This window comes from Physella acuta, unplaced genomic scaffold (genome assembly GCF_028476545.2).
Source record: "Physella acuta isolate Inbredline_101_S28 unplaced genomic scaffold, ASM2847654v3 ptg000220l, whole genome shotgun sequence".
Lineage (NCBI taxonomy): Eukaryota > Metazoa > Mollusca > Gastropoda > Physidae > Physella > Physella acuta.
The window spans coordinates 347,063-365,932 of NW_026731739.1; the positions used below are offsets into that span (position 1 = coordinate 347,063).

At 34.1% G+C, this 18,870-nt stretch overlaps 2 protein-coding genes across 4 annotated transcripts; one reads left to right on the forward strand and one right to left on the reverse strand.

The window, feature by feature from the left end:
* The first annotated feature begins 358 nt into the window (after positions 1–358).
* Positions 359–6,749, forward strand: LOC131937726 (SH2 domain-containing adapter protein E). 3 transcript variants are annotated; one of them, XM_059295334.1, is made up of 9 exons: positions 359–590; positions 1,786–1,951; positions 2,295–2,409; positions 2,675–3,480; positions 3,727–3,830; positions 4,039–4,235; positions 4,617–4,713; positions 4,848–4,964; positions 5,057–6,749. In XM_059295334.1, exons 2-9 carry the CDS (start codon positions 1,865–1,867, stop codon positions 5,253–5,255), a joined length of 1,722 nt encoding a protein of 573 aa, XP_059151317.1. In that variant the 5' UTR covers positions 359–590; positions 1,786–1,864; the 3' UTR covers positions 5,256–6,749. The 3 variants fall into 3 exon arrangements, with proteins under 3 accessions (XP_059151317.1, XP_059151315.1, XP_059151318.1); XM_059295332.1 differs by having other exon boundaries at positions 359–511; XM_059295335.1 differs by lacking the exon at positions 359–590 and adding an exon at positions 693–798.
* On the reverse strand, positions 6,739–12,794 carry LOC131937727 (transmembrane 6 superfamily member 1-like). The gene is made up of 9 exons (XM_059295336.1): positions 12,680–12,794; positions 11,986–12,334; positions 9,666–9,867; positions 9,437–9,519; positions 9,181–9,296; positions 8,912–8,998; positions 8,488–8,580; positions 8,205–8,324; positions 6,739–7,906 (listed from the first exon to the last, which is right to left on the reverse strand). The coding sequence occupies exons 2-9, from the start codon at positions 12,182–12,184 to the stop codon at positions 7,649–7,651; spliced, it is 1,158 nt and encodes a 385-aa protein (XP_059151319.1). The 5' UTR covers positions 12,185–12,334; positions 12,680–12,794; the 3' UTR covers positions 6,739–7,648.
* Positions 12,795–18,870: the final 6,076 nt, after the last annotated feature.

The window sequence follows — 18,870 nt, forward strand, 5'->3', positions numbered from 1 at the left end:
TCACTTTAAAAAAGTATCAATTTAACTTAAGCTAACTATTAATAGGTTAGGGAACACTTCAGCGGCAATATCCGTTTGTCTGAATGTATTAGTATTTTAAGTTATAAAGATGTAGACGTAGGCAGACTGCCGACTAGGTTATGTAGCAGTAGGCCTATATACTATAGTCCATGTGGGTCTGGGCCTATTAAAAGGAATAGACGAGATGGTAAAATTATGTTACGTAGCAGTAGGAAAGTGTCAACGCCTATAGAAACGCAGTTTATTTAGCCTACTATTTATTACTAAATCTACATCTAGACTCTAGCTAGACTATGCAAGCAGCTGGTTAGGCCTATTGTAAATTGTAAAAGCATTTTAAACCTTCAACTATGAAGAGTTACGCTCAACACGGAAGAAAAAAAAAGATCTCTATTCTAGGCTAAAGTTAGACTTAGAGCAGAAAAATGTTATTAGCACATCCTTGTCTCTTATTACACACTACTAAAAATCGCTGCTAAATCTAGATCTAGTAAGTTTTATTCGGAGAATTTGAATACAAGTGTATTAGAAATAGGCCTATTTATTTTTGAAGAGCCACTGCTAGACTAGTAAGAGTAGGATTCTATTTGATTTTTAATTTAATAGTAACTTGTAACTGTAACACAACTCAGCTCAAACTTGTGACTTTCTTCTTCAAGACTTCTTGTCTTGTGGATTGCTCACTCACTGCTCGTCTCTGTCCAATGGGGTGCGCTACTCTCTGACTATTGCTCACTCCTGATTCATTTAGGCTGGCATGTGCATGTGTTTATTTAAGTGAGCCGTCATTTTAATTTAACTAATAACTAAGTTTGATAAGTTAAATGTTTAATGTTTAGTTAGGCCTTAGTTAGGGCTAATATATATATATATTATTATATATATAAATTATATATATTACTAATACAGACTATACTAGATCTATAGTTATTAGTTAACTATAGTTAGGTCTACACTCTACACCTCATTTTATTGCTACATAGATCTAGATCTACATGCATATAGACTTGTGGAGTAATCTTAGTATATATTATAGGCCTATATTATTAATATTATGTATAGGCTATTAGTAGGACTATTATAATTATAGGCCTATTATTTTTGTTATACCATTGTCTCATAATCATCTTAATTAATAATTTAATTTATTGTGGCTGGCATTATGATTGATAATTCCAGCCACAATAAATGAAATTATTAATTGAATTTTTTTTTTTAAATTGGGTGTTAATAAATAACTGGTAGTCTGCCACTGAATATATTTGCTTTAAAACACTATCAGTAGCTCGTTAAGGACGATAACCCCCTCTTTCCCCAACCCCTAACACCACCACCCCCATTGTGGCATTATCAGACACATGGTATAACCGCCAGTCTCAGTTTCATTTCATACCAAAGTCCAAAATTGCCACATTGTCGGATTAAGCTCAAAGGGGTGTAAACTTTTGATTTTCCCACATTTAAATACATTGTTAATGATATAGGCACGGCTTTATTGGCTATTGTCTTATCCAAGTTATTATTTTCTACACATTTTTCTTCAATCTTTCATATGTTTTTTAAAACTTTGCAAAAATGAAAAAAAAAGCTTGTTTTTATGGGGGGCGGGGCGCATCATTATCATGAAGACAATTTTTAAAATTAGGCCTAATTCAAGCCACACACAATTTGAGTTCAACATGTATCAACAAAAACCAATAGTAGATCTAGTATATATTTCTCTATCCCTGGTTTATCAAAAAATTTGCACATTTTTTATTTCAGCTTCAGAAAAGAAATATTACTTCTTTATGATGTTGAAATTGGACAAAATGGTAGTCTTAATAATTTGAGAATTTGAAAGATGAGCTCTAACCAAAAAAAGGAATTTCGCCAAAAATATCGACATGATGAATATTCTAGAGCTATTCCTACCAAAGTTTTAAAAACTGTAAGCTGTACATACATTTTCTTTCTGCCAACCTTTATTTTTGAAATTTTGCTTTTAATTACATTACATACACTTACAGGTATTTTTTTTCTGTATGCAAGTTACTTACTAAATAGTATTTACTGTTTGTATGTTTGTTACTTCAATTTTATTATTCTAATATTTTGTTTCTTTCAAATTGTGTGGACTATGTATAGTATTATTATAATTTCATTATTATTTGTTTTCCTATTCCTATTTATTACACATTTTTCACTCTCTATAGGAATTTCAAGTAAATTGATGTTTTTAATCATCTATTGCTTTATTTTTTTTTTAAATTTAATAAATGTAACTTTTGCAGGTAACTTTAAGTGACTATAGTGTACCTATTGATGCACAACCACCATTTAAAAAACTAGGTGTTGGAGAAGATGATGACAGTTCTGATCCAGATAATAGATATGCACAACCTCAAGGTTTGGATGAATGCAGTTCTGTCTTAAACTGTTTAATTGTCTTATATTACAAAATCTCTATTATCAAAGGAAGTATAAAGTAGTATTTTTTGTAGCATTTTTTTAAAATTCAAAATTTGAGGAAGTTAAATGGCTGAAATGATTTCCAAATTTCATTTAGAAACACTGTCATTCAAGTTTTCAATTACAGTTTGTTACATTGTTTTACCTTTTTAACCAATTTGTTGTGTAACATCTGATTTTTTAAAATTTTGAATTGTTTCAGATGCTTTTAAAAAGATTAAACCACTCAAATCTTATACACCACCAAACGAAAAGGATCTTGGTGATGGCTATGAACTAGCAAAACCTATTCCAGGAGAAAGTGAAGGACCAATGCCACCAAAACCATCACCCAAACCACGAGCTGCTAAAGTGCCATTAGAATCTTCTTCATTCACAAAGAATGAAATGGCCAAGAAAAAAAATGACGTATCCCCTAGTTCTGACCAAAGTATTCAAAAAGAAACCCCTGAACAAACAAATACAAAAAGGGTCAGCAAAAAAGTTGTTGAAATAGAATATGAAGTAGCATCTTCAATCCGTTCAACTTATCCAGAATCTTCGCAGCTTAAAAGTTCATTTTCCAGTGTTCATAATGAGAGCCCTTCCAGTATTACAGCCAACAGCAAGAAAGTTCCAGTAACACCTACTCCAGTTTATTCCAGCAAACCATCAGCCAGTCCATTAAAAACTATTTCAAGGCCTGCAGACATGGCTCAACCACAAAAAGACTTTGGTTACAATAAGTCTGCAACCCCTTCGCCTGGGACTGAAGCAACATATGAAGAGCCATGGGACTTAAAGATGAAAAGACTTAGACAAGAACAAGAGAAAAAAGATAAAGAGTTAAGAAAGAAATCAGATTCAAGCCCAGTGCTTAAGAAAACAGCTTCTTTGTATGAGGATGCTCCTGAGTACCCTACTCAACAAAATAAAATGGAGTTGAATTTGATGAACACCAGAAGCTTATCTCAGACATCTGAAGCAGATGTCTTCTTTGAAGCTTCTGATCTTTTACCAGCGCAAAAGGTAAGGTTTTTGCCTTGCAAAAGTATTAATCCTCAAAACTAGTATTGCTATTTAATATGCATGTATTTCATTTTAGCCTCAAGGAGAATATTAACTTAACTTTACTTGAGAAGATAAGAATTCTACATTTAAGTACATTAACAAGTATATTTGATTACTTTATTAAAATTTCAGGTCAAGTGCCATATTTAAAATTCACACATGACAGTTAATTGTACAATCATATTTATTTCAATCTGATAACAGATAGAACCATCTAAAGACCTAGATGTACCCTTAAAACCATTACCAACAAATACATATGAAGATGCATGGGATCTTAAAAATAGTTTACTGGAGCAAAAAATAAGGTAGTCATTTTGAGAAATTAACATTTACCCTTGTTCGTCGTGAAGAAAAATGTGAAAAAGTGTTAATATATAGAAGAGACAGTGGAAAATCTGTATATAGGTACTGTGACTAGATAATCTCTATCAACAGTGTTTTTTGCAAGAGTTTATTAGAGGTCCTGCTTTGCCTGAAGTTATTGGCAATATTTATGTGATTTTTTTTTTCCAGAGCTATGCAGCTGCAAGCATCTGCTACATATGAAGAACCATGGGACTCAACCAAGCAACAAAAAAACTTACAGGCCAAGTTTCAACTTCAATCTGGGAATGTAGAAAAGCCAAGTGAACCAGAAAGGTTGCCGAGGCAGCGGTCAAGCTCAGATGCATTTGATGGTAGTGATTTAAAGTCTGCCGTTGTCAGGGGAAGTAAGTATCCTTAAATTTTGGTCAATTTTAAAAAAAATAAAGAATTTAGATTCCCATTCAGTGCTTTCTTTTCTGGAACACTACACTTAGCTTGTAAAATATATACTAATGCTTAAAGAAAGAGCCACAATTATAATCTTAGTTTAATATTTTTCAACCTGCATATTTTATACGTCTTACTTCATTTTAAGTGAATCCAGAGAGTTGTATTTAATAGTTTTTTATTTTGTCATCATACTTTTGCACTGTGTGATCTTGAAAGGAGCTAAGTCCCTTATTTAAGAGGTAAAACAGGTAACATCTAAAAAACCTGTGGACCTTATAGTTCATTAAATGTAGATTACATTGCTTACCTTAAAAAAAATTCATATTTTCTTTAAGAATACCGCAGTGTTGATGATTCCAAAGTCAAACCAAAAAGCAGAGGTTGCAACATTGGGCAGCGCATCAACCCTTCGATTCCATTGTCAAATCAAAAGTAAAGTTTTATCTTTTTAACTCATTAATTGTTAATGCTTTTTGAATTAAAAAAAATAATTTTTTTTTTTACTTTTTTTTACACTGTTCACTGAAAGTGTATAAATAAAAAAATAAAATTTAATTTTCTAATAGCTGGTTCCATGGAAACATAAGCAGGGAAGATGCTGAGAAAATGCTGTGTGTTTGTAAAGAAGGGAGCTACATTGTTAGGCACAGTTCAGATAGAAAATCCTATTCTCTCTCAATAAAGTAAGTGCATCTTTTAACAAATTTAGTATTGCAAATATGGAGATTCTATTTTAACGTTTGTTGTCTATTATGGCGTTAATTTCTTTTTTCAGGAGCTCAAAACAGTATATTCATGTTCAAATTGAACAAATGGTATTAGAAAGTGGAGAAATTCGTTACATATTGGGCAAAAACAGCAAAGAGTTTTGTTCCATTCCAGATATGATAGACTACTACACCCATCACAGAGTGCCTTTGAAGGGCACCGAGCACATAACACTTCTTCACCCAGTTGAGTGCAAATGGTCTTAATTAATTTGTATATTTGTTTTGTCAGAGTTAATTATTTTTGTATCTGCTGAATCTATTATCTTGCAATTCTATTTTTATTTTGTTGCCTTACAATTATTAAGTGTCTTTTTAAAATTAGTCTTGTATTTTTTGCATGTTTTATATTTAGGCAATTTTTTAAAAATGTAATGATTCTTTTTTTACTTCATTGTTAGAAAATACAAAAGCTAATGTAAATTTGTGCCAAATCAGCCAAAACACTTGTCATTCATTTCTTTACTTAGCCCTTGTTTCATTTACAAGACAGTATTAGGACTTTGTGTACAGATTAAACCTGTCTCTTGAAGCAGCCTCAATTCATGTCACTTCTTGGTTCTCAGATTTAAAAAAAAATACAGATTTAAAACATCTTTGACCAATATGTACTAGTCATCTAGTGTCATTCATTGATCACCAATACTTCCATTAATTTGTGTTTGAGCTCATGATCCTTTTGTTGATATATTTATATACAATTTTCCGTGAACTAACATCACGAGAAAAGCTTACGCATTTCTTTTTAAATGTTTGTAAATGGCTTAGTAAAATACATATGCTAATTTTTCTCACGCATTTAATGGTTACTGGTATGTTATTTTAGATTTTAAATGTGCAAAATTTGTTACTTACTTCTTTCAGTGCTAAGTTGATTTTTTTAATCTCTGAGGAATAGCTTTCTATCTAAGATTTAATAAAAGACTGACTGAAATGTTACTGTCAACTCAGTGTTAATTTTTACAGATTGTTAGTTTTATTAAAATAATCAACAATTAATAAATGTGCATTTATTACTTTTTTCCTGATTACCACTTTTTATTAAACTATTTGTTATTTAAAACTGTTTTTAAAATTTTCCATTCCTAAACCAAATGTTACTACTTAAAAACATCTTTATTGATTGCATGTGTAAACCATAACTATTTTTATACAATATCTACACTAAAACTATGTAAAACTGTGGTTAAAACCATAATTGTTCTAAGTTATAGTTTTTTTTTTTTAAATTGAATTTTTACCATGGTTATGCTACATAAAAAAACCCTTTAAAATCTGTGTGTTAGGAAAGTTCTAAAATGTTCATTTCTTCTCAAATTCATTTTAGTAGTATCAAAAATATTTTAGGGTTTCAAAGATTTTAATTTTTTTCCATTAAAAATGCATGTAAACTATGTAATTCTTCAACAACCATAGGCAAAACAAAAAAAGTTATATGGTGGTATTTTGATGTTTTAATCAAACCTAAGCAGGATTCCAAAAACCTGTAGGTCAGTTATTTTCTACACGTCTATTTCTCTACTTAAAAAGAAAACCAGATTGTAGGCCTAATGTGTTTTTGAGAATTTTAACACACTTTGAAATTTGTAAGTTATTTAAACAAAATGCAATTAGATATGTTTTACTTTTGATCAAGGTAATAGGCTGAACTATCTTTTGATTAGTATTTACAACTAAATAAAATGCAAATATAAACTATAATGCATTTTGTTCTCATTTTTTCTATTCATTTTAGCTCTTTTTTTTTACGTTAAATATATAAATTGTAGCTACTTTCTAATTTAAACTACATACACAGAAAGCTTGTATAACAATATTTACTTAAGACACTATCTCATGCATAAAAAAAAGGTAAGTACAGTTGAATATAAAAAATATATAGTGGGAAATAAATGGACACTGTAAAATGTGACCAGGCTAGCAGTGTAAAATGTTCAAGAGAGAACAATATTGATACATGGTTATGGCAAGAACAGATTTACAAAAAAATATAAGTGGAAATGCATTTAATTAAATGCTGCCAAGTAAGTATGCACAGACAGAATGGAACTTTAATTAAGATTCTTGTGTATTTACTTACATTTTCAGACAGTAAATTTTCAAAATGGAAAAGCATTGTTATGTAAATCACTAAATTATAGTTCTCTATAAATGAAAATAATGATTCAGAGTAATAACATAAAAATAGAGTTCCAACTCTTGTCTGATGAAAAAGAAAAAAGACTGTATAACATACTCCAACACCATAATAAATAGTAATGTAAATATAAGAAAATTATACAAGTTAAGACAATGAAATAAAAAAATTTCACCCATTAGATGTATTGCATTTATGATGCACTTCCACACTATAAGAAGTTAAATTTGCACCCAAAAATATTGCTAGAGCATAAATGTTGTAAGAGTAAAACAATAGCACCTATGATTAATTAAGCTGACATCATGACAGATAAAGATGTGGTATAAACAACCTTGAGTAAATACATAATGTATGCTGCATTAACCTGTATTTAAGTATATACAGAAATATTCTTCAAAACTGAGTCATTCTTTATATGATCTTTCATTCTCATTAAGGTTATTTTTTTTGGTATCCAATTTCAGTCATCTTTATATTGATATTTGACTGGACGGCGAGCTGGAACTAATTTATTTGGTTTGGGTGTAGCAAGAACAACAGTGTATGTTCGCCCATAGTGATCAGGGTCACGCTGACACCACCATACAAACAGCTGTGGTACTATGAACAGTGCCATGTTGATTCCCCAGAAAGCTATTGCTGCATTTCCCTTTAGAGGTGAACGAAAGGCTGTTGGTGTGCGATGATGAAGAGAACCAGCAATATAGCTAAACTGTGCCTAGAAGTTTGAAAAGAAAACAAACAATATCTGTCAATGTAATTAAGTATGTGTGAATAAACTTATAAGTTGGGTGACTATGGATTAAATTTCTGCTTTTTTGTTAAATCTAAATACGCTGTCACATAACATATCTCAGTGATGTTACTCCGGTTGTCTCACATATATGGTACTAAAAAATCAAAAGTGGGTTTTTCAATATTTTATGCTAGAAATAATAGTCGAACCCTAATTCTGGCAAATGAAAAACAGTAAATTAATGAAATGCTATTTGCATTACTAGAAAGCTAAGAAATACCTGTGCTGCACCACCTGCATGAATAATAGACCAATCAGCCATCCAATGTTGACCTGGATATAGTAGCCCATAGATGGCGCACAAATAGTAGATCAAGAAGATGTATTCATATGTCAAAGCCTAAAATAAAGTTCAAGTTTCCATTAAGGACTAAAACATTAAAAACTCATTAACAAAGTATAAAAGTTATAGGTCTTTTGATAGTAATCAAATCTGATAGAATTTAATTTTAATTGAGTTACATTGTGTGTAAGAGTAAAAAAGTTTTCTACAACAATTTCACCTGAAACTTTGGGAAATTAGATGATTCTGTAAGATATGGTTCATAAACCTTGAGGTAGTCTGTCATACATTTAGGATTACCACCTAAAACAGCCTGAAAAAAATAAATTATTATTTTTTTTTTATAAACCGTATGTGCAATCATTGGTTTGATTAAATTTGCAAAGAGAAAACACATATTGTTATGTATAATGTATTATTTATTTACAAGAACTATATATATATATATATATATATATATATATATATATATATATATATATATATATATATATATATATATCTTCTACACATTTGCAAATTATTTGCTTGATGCATCCAGTTAATCTATTGTTTTGTCTGCCTTCCTTGCTAGTACTGTCTAAAATAAAATATTCTGTTTAAAGATAAAAATTGCTGTGTAATGATGATAAAATCAATCTCACCAAACCCTTAAACACCGCCATAAAAGACGCAAATAAAAAGTAGATGATGAACAACAGATCCACTGGTCTCTTGAAAATGGATGGATACTGTTGAAAAAGTTTATTGAGAAAACTTAATTCAATTACATTTTGTCATGCGTAAAATAGTAAGACTAGGCCAAATTTGTGCTTTATAACTTGATGATACATTTTATATTTGCAATAAAAAATGCTAGCTACATACAAATAACTTAAAATGAATTTTGATTGTTTCAAAAAAGAATAATTACTGTCAAAAATGTTCTGGCTTGAAGGGGACTTCTTTGAATGTAATAAAAGATTGTAACCAGAGGCAATACCAAATTGATTCCATTGAAGTAAGTTGGAGTTTTGATAGTACTGGAGCCTATAACATATAGTATAGACAAGAAAATAATTTCAGTGAAAAGAATCATTTAACAATAAATTAAAAATTTAATACAACTTCAATATAGTATATTTATAGAACAGTGCTTTTATCAAATTTAATTTAAAATTTAATATTACCAGTTAAGCAACCTGGCAACAGAACAAGCATACTGTTCAACAGAGACCCTGCCCAGTACAGAACAATTTCTCTGTGACTATCCCTGAAACAAAAAATGTTTATTTTAACAACCTGCAAAAATAACAACTGCATGCACTAGTAATAAAATATAATTCAAAAGTTGATAACTATAATGCAGTAGAAAGATGCCTGTGATACATGAAAACTATATTATGGCTGACCAAGTACCTGCGTGTATAAAGAGCAATAGCAAATAAACAAAGGATAGAGTGCACTATCCCATTCCAGTAGGTGATAACTGTGCCATGAGCTGTTTTCAGATATGGCTCTACAGTAGATACATTGCTTGATTTAATAGTTGGAATGTACCCATCTAGTTCAAGAGCTGTTCCAAGGCCACTTACTGCATCATAGCAGAAAAGGCTTAGAACTGGAATTTAAGATGTAACATTTAGATTATTCATAATTTACAAAAATGTTAACACTCAGAATAGAAACAACATTACATATTACATTATTTATAGGCTACACACAATCTAATAACTACTAACTAATGCTTATGTCTAGTACTCAGTAGTAAGCAAAGTAGTGAGCAGTAGTATCTATATATATAATTCTCTTCTGGGAGCCGTTAGAAAACAAGCTGCAAGCGCCTCCTTGGAGTCCCCTCTCTTTCCCTCTATCACTATCACTACCACCCCCACATTGTCTGGTGAGCTGTGGTCACGCTAAATGTTTACAAAGCTAAATGTTTACAAATCGTAGAGCCGTAGAGCAGGGTTTCTATTAGGGGCAGATAATTTAGTTCGATTTTAAACTTACAGGAGGTAACTAAGAAATAACTAAGAGGAGGCTGCTTTCACGGGGGTGGGGGGGGGGGGGGGGGGTAGGGTCGGGGTTGGGGGAAAGGGGGGGGGGGGGGGGGGGGGTTAGTGTTTTAAAGCAAATATTTTCAGTGGCAGCATTGGTACTGTCGAATTCACAAATTATGAATTACTGAAAAGTAGCAAATAAAACAACTAAATAGCGGCGTATGATACGCTGCGGGTCGGCTCGTAGTATTTACTTTTAATAGCCTAAAAAGAATATGGGCCCTAATGATAATTGTATAATTTTAGGCCTAATATTAATATTTAGGCTGAATAAGTAAATAAACCGGGAGTGATCTCCCCTAAACTTTCTCGAATATTCTTATATAAAACAACAGGGGATGGGAACTCGGGCTATTGACATGATTTTTAATCCATTTTAAATACTTAAAGTTTTAAAAATAGAATAAAATCTCGTAGACAAAATAATTGCACGCCAAGTGAACTAGTGAACGCCAAATAAAAAAGTGCACAATAGCGCGCAATATTATTAGTACTTTAAAAATTTACATTAGTTTTTTGAGAAATCGGAAGTAGCGTAAATTACTACTTCCGGTCAACGGAAATTACTCAAAATTTAACAGAAGGTAGAGAATTAGATCTTTTACTTACATGTGAAATTTCATTTATCTATCTGAAATAGTACTCAAGTTATAGGCTTTTGAAAAATTCAAAGTAGGAAAAGTACCACTTCCGGTTATCGGAAATCGCTCAAAAGTTGATACGGATCTACGATTTTGATAAAATACTTATATATGAAATTTCATCAACCTAGCTATAACGGTACTCAAGTAATCGTGTTTACACACGGACACACACACAGACATACGGACAGAATTGCAAAGCCCAGTTTTTCAGACTGGATTACGCATAAAACCTCTTAATTTTGATAAATCTGGATTGATAATTTTTGCCCGATTAAAATAAGTCCTCTATACTTCGGATGTGATGAAGGACTGAGGTGTAATACGGTGAAAATTGTTAAAATTTTAAGTGATTTTTGTGCACGATTACAATACTTTCTCTATACTTCGTATATACGAGAAAGTAAAAAGGCATAATGAGTTAATTAATATTAGGGCCTAATGGAAGTGGCTATTTGGACCCGGTTCTGACTATTCAATTAATATTTTAAAATGCAACCCAAGTTAATAATATAAATAACTATTATTAGGCCTATTAAAAGTATTATTTTAACTTGGCCTATTTCTATGTTGTTATGTAATAGGACCTACAAACAATGTCAATAGCCCACATAAAACCATTGGCATATATAAACTAGTCGTGACTAAGCCTAGAATCTAGAGAATATTAATATTAATAATATATAAACAGAGTGGACTGTAGTTGTGCATTATAACAGTAGGGCTGGAGAGGGGGGGTTGAACTTTATAGGTCTTGTGTTACTTGTGTACTAAAATAGGCCTATCCAACTATGGCTTTTAATTGAATGAGTGACGTCACAACACCTATTTTTGGATTGCCGGTGTGTTAATGATATGCAAAATCTAGGTCACAGACGCTTGATTTGGCTCAAAATTTTACAAGGTTGGTAGTACGGTAGTGGTGGGTTATGGAATGTTTTTAATTTTGACGTATGATTTAATTTTTTTTAAATTCTGAAGTGAAACAAACAGGACTAAATGTCAATATTTCAATAGCAAGATCGGTAAACTTACCATACATCATCGGATCAACATTCTGAAAGTACTTTTTAAATAGAAAAAAGGTTCCAATCAGTGCTGCCAGAAATAAACCCACTCCTGTTATTATAATATTTCGCTCGATTTGCATACATTTCAACTGACTTAATGCAATTGATAATGGCCAAGATGAAAGCGACATCAAAACTACTCCAATAACAATATATTTTGTCATTTTATACCGTTATTTACTGTAATACTAGAGTTCAAACTACTGCAGAACGATATGAACTGGTAAACACAGACCGGTGAGAGAACACAACCTACTTCTCATTCATTGGCTTTTACCTTTTCTATACTCGGTATATGCCAGGTAAATGTGTTTCTGCAAAAAAATTAAGGTAGCACAGCGCTAATAATGTATTAATAGCATTAAGCAGGGCACTAATTCTGAAAATATTTTGTTAAAGTCTATATAATGACTGAATTCTACATAATTACTGAAAATACAACAAAACAAGATTCTACTTCTAATAATACACAATTTTACAATGGATGGTAAAATGACATTAAGTTATTTAGCCTATGATGTAGGCCTTCAAGATCTGTACTATTTATTGAGGATGATCATAAAGCGATAGCTAAACATTTTTTTTTTAAATCCAGGGATTCCCCAAATTCACTTTTCTATTAATAGAAGTTAGAAGTTTAAAAAAAATGCAAGGCTAACTTGTGACGGGTAGCTCGGGCTGTTATTTGTTGCATTCGTTATCTACCACAGTCTACTTTGTTTCGAGATCAGTTCGATACAAGAAGAAGGTGATGTCTTGAGTGAAGTTGAGTGTTATCGTTATCCAACTGCGTTATTCAGTCATTTGCAGTGTATGCCTATAAAGTAAATGTAGAATTGTTGAAGCATTGCATTTAATGCACTATTTTTTGTGTGGCAAATCTTGTTGTTCAATTTTAACCCATTTCTAATGAATGATTTACATAAGATAGATTCGTCTCCAATGATCATAAATAGATATATCTAATTTTTAATCTAATTAGACATTAGATTTGTCATTAAAATGCAGCCTATTTAAAAATAAATCATTACATTTTTAAAACAAAAAAGGGGTCGTCCATAAATGACGTCACACTCGTAGGGGGGAAGGGGAGTTTCTTCCAGGCCGTGCGGCGTCAAACCGGCCCGTGACAAAACGGCCCCGTCAAAACAACCCCGACAAAACGGCCCCGTCAAAATAGCCCCGTCAAATCGGCCCCGTCAAAAGGTTCATAGACAAATGGATCCCGTCATTTAGGCTCCAGTCAAAAGGGCTACCGTCAATAAGGCTCGCGACAAAAGGGCTCCCGTCAATAAGGATTCTAACAATTAGGCTCCCGTCATTACGACAACCGACAATTTGGCTCATATAATTTAGGCTCCCGTCATTTAGGCTCCAGTCAATTAGGCTCACGACAAAAATGGCTCCAGACAAAAGGGCTCCCAGCAAAAGGGCTCCCGTCAATATAGTTCCTGATAAAAGGGCTTCCGTCATTTAGGCTCGCGTCAAATTGGCTCCCGTTAAATTGGCTCATGACAAAAAGGCTCCGGTCATTAAGACTCTCGATAAATTGACTCCCGTCTATGTGGCTCCCGTCATATAGGCTCCCGTTATTTTGGCTCTCGTCAATACGGCTCCCGACATAATGATAATGGCTCATGTCAACACCCACCATTCCTCAATGGACTAGAGCAGGGGTCTCCAAACTTTTCAGTCCGAGGGCCACATTTACCATTAAATTTCAATTCGGGGGCCAGTTTCTTCTAGGTATGTCTTTGATTTTTCTGGGCAAAGTTCCTCATCCATAACCAACAAACGTTTTTTCCGTGGACAAAAAAGATCTCCGCGGGCCGGATGAGAGGACATCGCGGGCCGCATCCGGCCCGCGGGCCGTAGTTTGGAGACCCCTGGACTAGAGAAATAAGCCTAAGATAATAAAGCGTCCTTAGCTTTAGGTTGCCATGTCTTAATTTTTAAAAAAAAAGTATTTCTTGTACTGTATTAATTTTTAGTTTAGTGGTCATCTGTTACCTTTCTACTTAGGGGTGTAGGATGCTGCAGCCCATTATACACATGCCGGGTTAGGGTCCCTACGATACAATTACAGTCAATATGCTTCCAGGTTATTAAACAAATATGACTTCTTTGACTCGTTGCCCCCTTTTGATAGCCAAATAGAGGACACGTAACTGTTTGACCGATCCTTCAAAGTGTACTGTGGCGGATGGGGCAAGGGATGGGCACCAACAAGGCCGAGTTCTATTTCCCTACAACCAAACACACGCTGTCGCCGGCAAAATTCTTTTTAAAAAAAAAACAAAGTCCATGGCACGAGAAGCCGCTACATATGAAGTGGGCTTTTGTGATGCGCGGTTCTTCTTTGCGACATTGGTAAGGGACCCGTAATCCATTAAATATTTTTCAATGTTAAATAGGTGTTTGTGATAGTGGTTGAATTTGTATCCTGTATTATGTTGTATCCTACAAATAATAAAAAATAATATAATACTAGAAACTTCAGTTTTATATACGTTTACTTTTTTTTTTATTTTACAAGTAATATAATAGTAAACTTTTAGGGCCTATACTTGGAATTATCTCCCCTGAGTAAGTTTTACAAAGGGCGATGCTGACGTACATAAACGCTTTGTTGTCTCTTTCAATTTTTTTCCCGAGCCGACCTCCATCCCACCCCTCTTTTTAGCCTTGCAAGTATCGAGTAGATAAATGTATCGTTTATGAACTACTTCCTGGCAACATTCAACACTTCCGTACAGACCACCCCCTCCCCCCACGCATTGTAATACTAGCTAGTGTGATTGTTAACATCTTCGTGTGTTGTTTTTGTAGTCCAGGGATCAATTTTTCAAAAGCATGTTTGCTAGCCGTCATCCTTTTATGACGTCAACATGGTGGGTGGAGTGTCGATTAACATCGACTGTCGTGGACTGGGAAGGAGGGAGGGGGTCCATGTGGACATCCATACATTGAAATTAACATGTGAAAAACCTAGACAACAAACGCAAAATGTGTAACATGCATGCTAAATTTAAACAGAAATAGCTGAGCTTGGGTCGTGTGGCGTAAACAACAGCTCAGCATGCACTTAAATCAGGTTAATATAAAATTACAATACTCGAAACTTTGTAGAAAGCGAACTGTTTAAAGATAAAAATGTGATAACTCCTCAGAAAACGGTTTCTTTGTCGGGAAGTGTTTTAAGTCGGGAGTTATTTAGCCGGAGCCATTTTATAGTGAGCCAATAAGTCGGGAGTCATTTAGTCGGGAGCCAATATGTCTGGATTTCTTTTGTCTAGAGTCCAATTGTCGGGAGCCATTTTGTCTGGAGCCAATATTGCGGGAGTCCTTTTGTCTGGAGCCCAACTGTCGGGAGCCCATTTGTCGGGAGTCAATATGTCGGGAGCCAATATGTCGGAAGTCTATTTGTCGGGAGCCTAAATGTCGGGAGCCCATTTGTCGGGAGCCTATATGTCGCAAGTCAATATGACGGGAGCCCATTTGACGGGAGCCAATGAGTCGGGGCCCTTTTGACGGGGCTATTTTGACGGGGTCGGTTTGTCGGGAGTCGATTTGACGGGGTCATATTAACGGGGCCGTTTTGACGGGGCCGATTTGTCCCAGGGCGTTTTGACAGGGCACCCTTCCAGGCATCTCTTTGGGGGGGGGGGGGTTAGTCCCCCCCCCCCCCCCAAAGAAAGTCTACCGCCCCCCCCCCCCCCCGAACGAGTTGGATTTTATATAATAAACATTCACTTTTACTAGTGTCCGCCCCCCCCCCCCCCCGAAAAAGGTTGACCGCCCCCCCCCCCCCGGAGAAAAAAGTCTGGAAGAAACACTGTCCGTAATTTTGTGGCGATGTGTGATGAGGGGGTTGGGGGGGGGGTTTCAGATGGTGCGACGTCACACTTTTGCATTATAAAAAAGCAATGTTAGAAAACGAATTTTAGACGTTATTTCGTGTTCTAGAAAACTGTTCTAATAATAAATTGTAATAGGAATTGATTAAAATACTCTACTTTGACAGATTTCAGACAAGATTTTGGAAAAATATCGATGTTTTAAAAAAAAAATTCAACTGCAATTTTCAGGGGGGGGGGGGGGGTTGTAGGCCGAGGTGTGACGTCATTTTAGGGGGTCTGGCTTTTTGTGACGATGTGTGACGGAGGGGAGGGAGGAGGTAAAACTCGTTAAAAAAGCGTGACGTCATTTATGGATGACCCCTATGATGTAAAATAAACTGAAAGTAGTACTCTGAAGAATTAAGAAAAAACACAATGTAGGCCGACAAAGTAAGACAGTTTATCACTCACAAAAACAATATATATATATATATATATATACACAATACATCAAAATCAATGCTACTATCAGAAACATAATGATAATGTATGAGTTAGGGGTCATCCAATTATGAAGTCCACAAAATTTTAGAATGTTAGATGACTGTTCTAAACATACATATACAATTTTACATATATACTGATTCAGAAATATATTTAAATAAGTAACAGTGGTATTATGACAGTAAAAATTTTTTTACAGAGGGGTCCATGGGGGGGGGGGGGTTCTAACTCTCCCCCCTGCCAACGCCACTGGTAATAAGATAAAAAAGAAAGTACCAATGATCACCAAGCTGACGACAGATAGATCTAGATGTTGGCTGGTCCTTGATTGCTTATTCTTAAGTAAAATAGTTTAACTTGGTTGCTCATTAAAGTAAAGGGACTTATAAGGTGACTGGGTTCTAGTTACAAAAAAACCCCAAGGGGTTAATCTAAGATATTGGGGGTGATCAGGCCAGGGAAATCTAAAATTTAATTAAATGTTATCGGCTCAAGCTGGTCGTTAAGGGCTACGAGCTCTATGCAGGCGCATGAGCGACACCTAGTGATGGGAAGACACCCGCTGTGATTTATGTCTAAAGTTGAGTCTGGGATTGCCGTTTGACGTCATGGTGCCTAGTCTAGGGGGAAGGGGTGAATGAAAAACTGCATGACATTTATGGGCGGCCCCTAAAACTAAAGCATAGTTTCACAGAATTTCTCATATTTGATGTTTAGTAACTGGGTCTTATGGTTATGACCAGAGCTATTACTAGAATAAATCTTTTATAACAATTTACCTGCATGGCTTTTTTAAAGGCGGTGTATCCTGCTTATTTTAGAGAACAAGGACTATTTAGGGAAAAAAAATGTTATCATAGTGCTTGTGCCTAAGATAAAAGATGAAGCAAATAGGACAATTGACTTGCCAAAACAATGGTATTAGAGTGTCATAGTTTCAACTTCTAGTCACTCCCTACCTCCTGTATTTACTTTCCCAGTTAAGGGCCCTTTTTTTTTCATTTGTAGTAGCTCCTGAAGATATGTTCAGAGTTACCAGTTCTTCAGAATGGATGTCCTGAGATCATTTTATTTTTGATAGAACATAACAGCCAGCATATCTCATGATGCATATATACACAGCCCACTGAGGCATTTCCATTGGTAAAACTAAAACAAAACATTCTTGTTGTGAAATTGCCCCAAAAACATCTATAAAATGCAGACACTGGACAGTGTTTGGTCCACTAAAGGCTGAATTTAATACATCAGACTCTATGTTGGCAAACTGTTACACATCTAAAATAAAAAAGAGCTTTGTAATTATAGTGAGGCATTTTTAGTAACTTCTTCTTTGTTAATTTTTAGTGTTGGAATGGATCCCCCTCCAACACACGTGTCAACTGGTTATGCGCCATTGACTTTGATTTCACCCTGCTTTTCTTTTTGGATTTGCTTCCATAGCCTTTGTCCAACCAAGAACAAACTACAAGGCAGCAGCTGTTTGATTTTGGAGTTGTCTCTCCTAGAAGAGTGGCTGTCCCCAGCTAATGAGCCTCATCTGCCCAAGGGTTTGAACTCGAGACTTTTTGGTTTAGCAACCATGAGCTTTACCGTCTCAACCACGCCGACCCTTTAGCAACAACTCAATCCAATATTTTGAAAGGGTTTCCTGCAAGTGTAATCTGGCCCCTGAACAAAAATATCTGCAGTGATTAATTAATTTCAAGCTCTGCTCCATGACTGACAGATCTCCCTCAAAAGCAGTGGTGTTTCCTACTCCTTCAGTAATGTAGTTCCTGAGGATCCAACTATATCACATTTGGATATTCAAGCCCATACTGAAATACTTTCAATAGTTAAGTCTTCTGGCAATCCATTATTATTGCTACTTCATCAACAGATTTTTTAAAGCAGCAATGAAAAAAAGTTACCACATTAACTTTGTTAAGTCATGGGCTAAAAAATTGTTGACTAGTGACTTGAGATGGTGTGAAAACATACTGTGTTTGCCAGGATGGAAGTGGATGTTGAGGATGTTTGATTTTTTAAAGAAATAGCAAGAAGAAAGTTGTATACTGTTATTCTAATTTCTATTGTCATCTGCAGTCAAATAATAGAAAACTTTGTAAATATAAATGCAGAAAGGATTAATATACCAGAATATTTTAAATGCACCTGCACAATTGTAACACAGCACATAAACATGAACTTTACTGGTTGATTCATTTGTATTTATAAATTTCAGCTTTGCATCAGTTTTTGCTCTTCACAAAAATGTAGTAGGCATAATTGCCATTAATGACTTAGCACATCAAAATCAATGCTACTATCAGAAAACATTTTTTTTTTTTTAAATTGACAAGAGTACATTTTGAAATGAAAATTGATTTAATGATAAGAAAAAAAATGACAATAACTTGAAGTTGATTAAGCTTACTTCAACATAACATTTTTATTTAGATTTTTTTTTAACATATGATAATGAGACAAATCAGGAAAAACTAATTAAAAATATTTAATGTGGC

What these genes read in the sequence shown, in the direction of transcription:
- LOC131937727 (XM_059295336.1), bottom strand. Translation starts at nt 12,184, where the DNA reads ATGACAAAATATATTGTTATTGGAGTAGTTTTGATGTCGCTTTCATCT. An exon ending in TGTTGATCCGATGATGTATG is followed by an intron (nt 9,868 to 11,985) that starts GTAAGTTTACCG and finishes CTTAAATTCCAG; the next exon opens with TTCTAAGCCTTTTCTGCTAT. An exon ending in ATGCAGGTGGTGCAGCACAG is followed by an intron (nt 7,907 to 8,204) that starts GTATTTCTTAGC and finishes TCAAACTTCTAG; the next exon opens with GCACAGTTTAGCTATATTGC.
- LOC131937726 (XM_059295334.1), top strand. Translation starts at nt 1,865, where the DNA reads ATGAGCTCTAACCAAAAAAAGGAATTTCGCCAAAAATATCGACATGAT. An exon ending in ATCTTTTACCAGCGCAAAAG is followed by an intron (nt 3,481 to 3,726) that starts GTAAGGTTTTTG and finishes ATCTGATAACAG; the next exon opens with ATAGAACCATCTAAAGACCT. An exon ending in TTACTGGAGCAAAAAATAAG is followed by an intron (nt 3,831 to 4,038) that starts GTAGTCATTTTG and finishes TTTTTTTTCCAG; the next exon opens with AGCTATGCAGCTGCAAGCAT.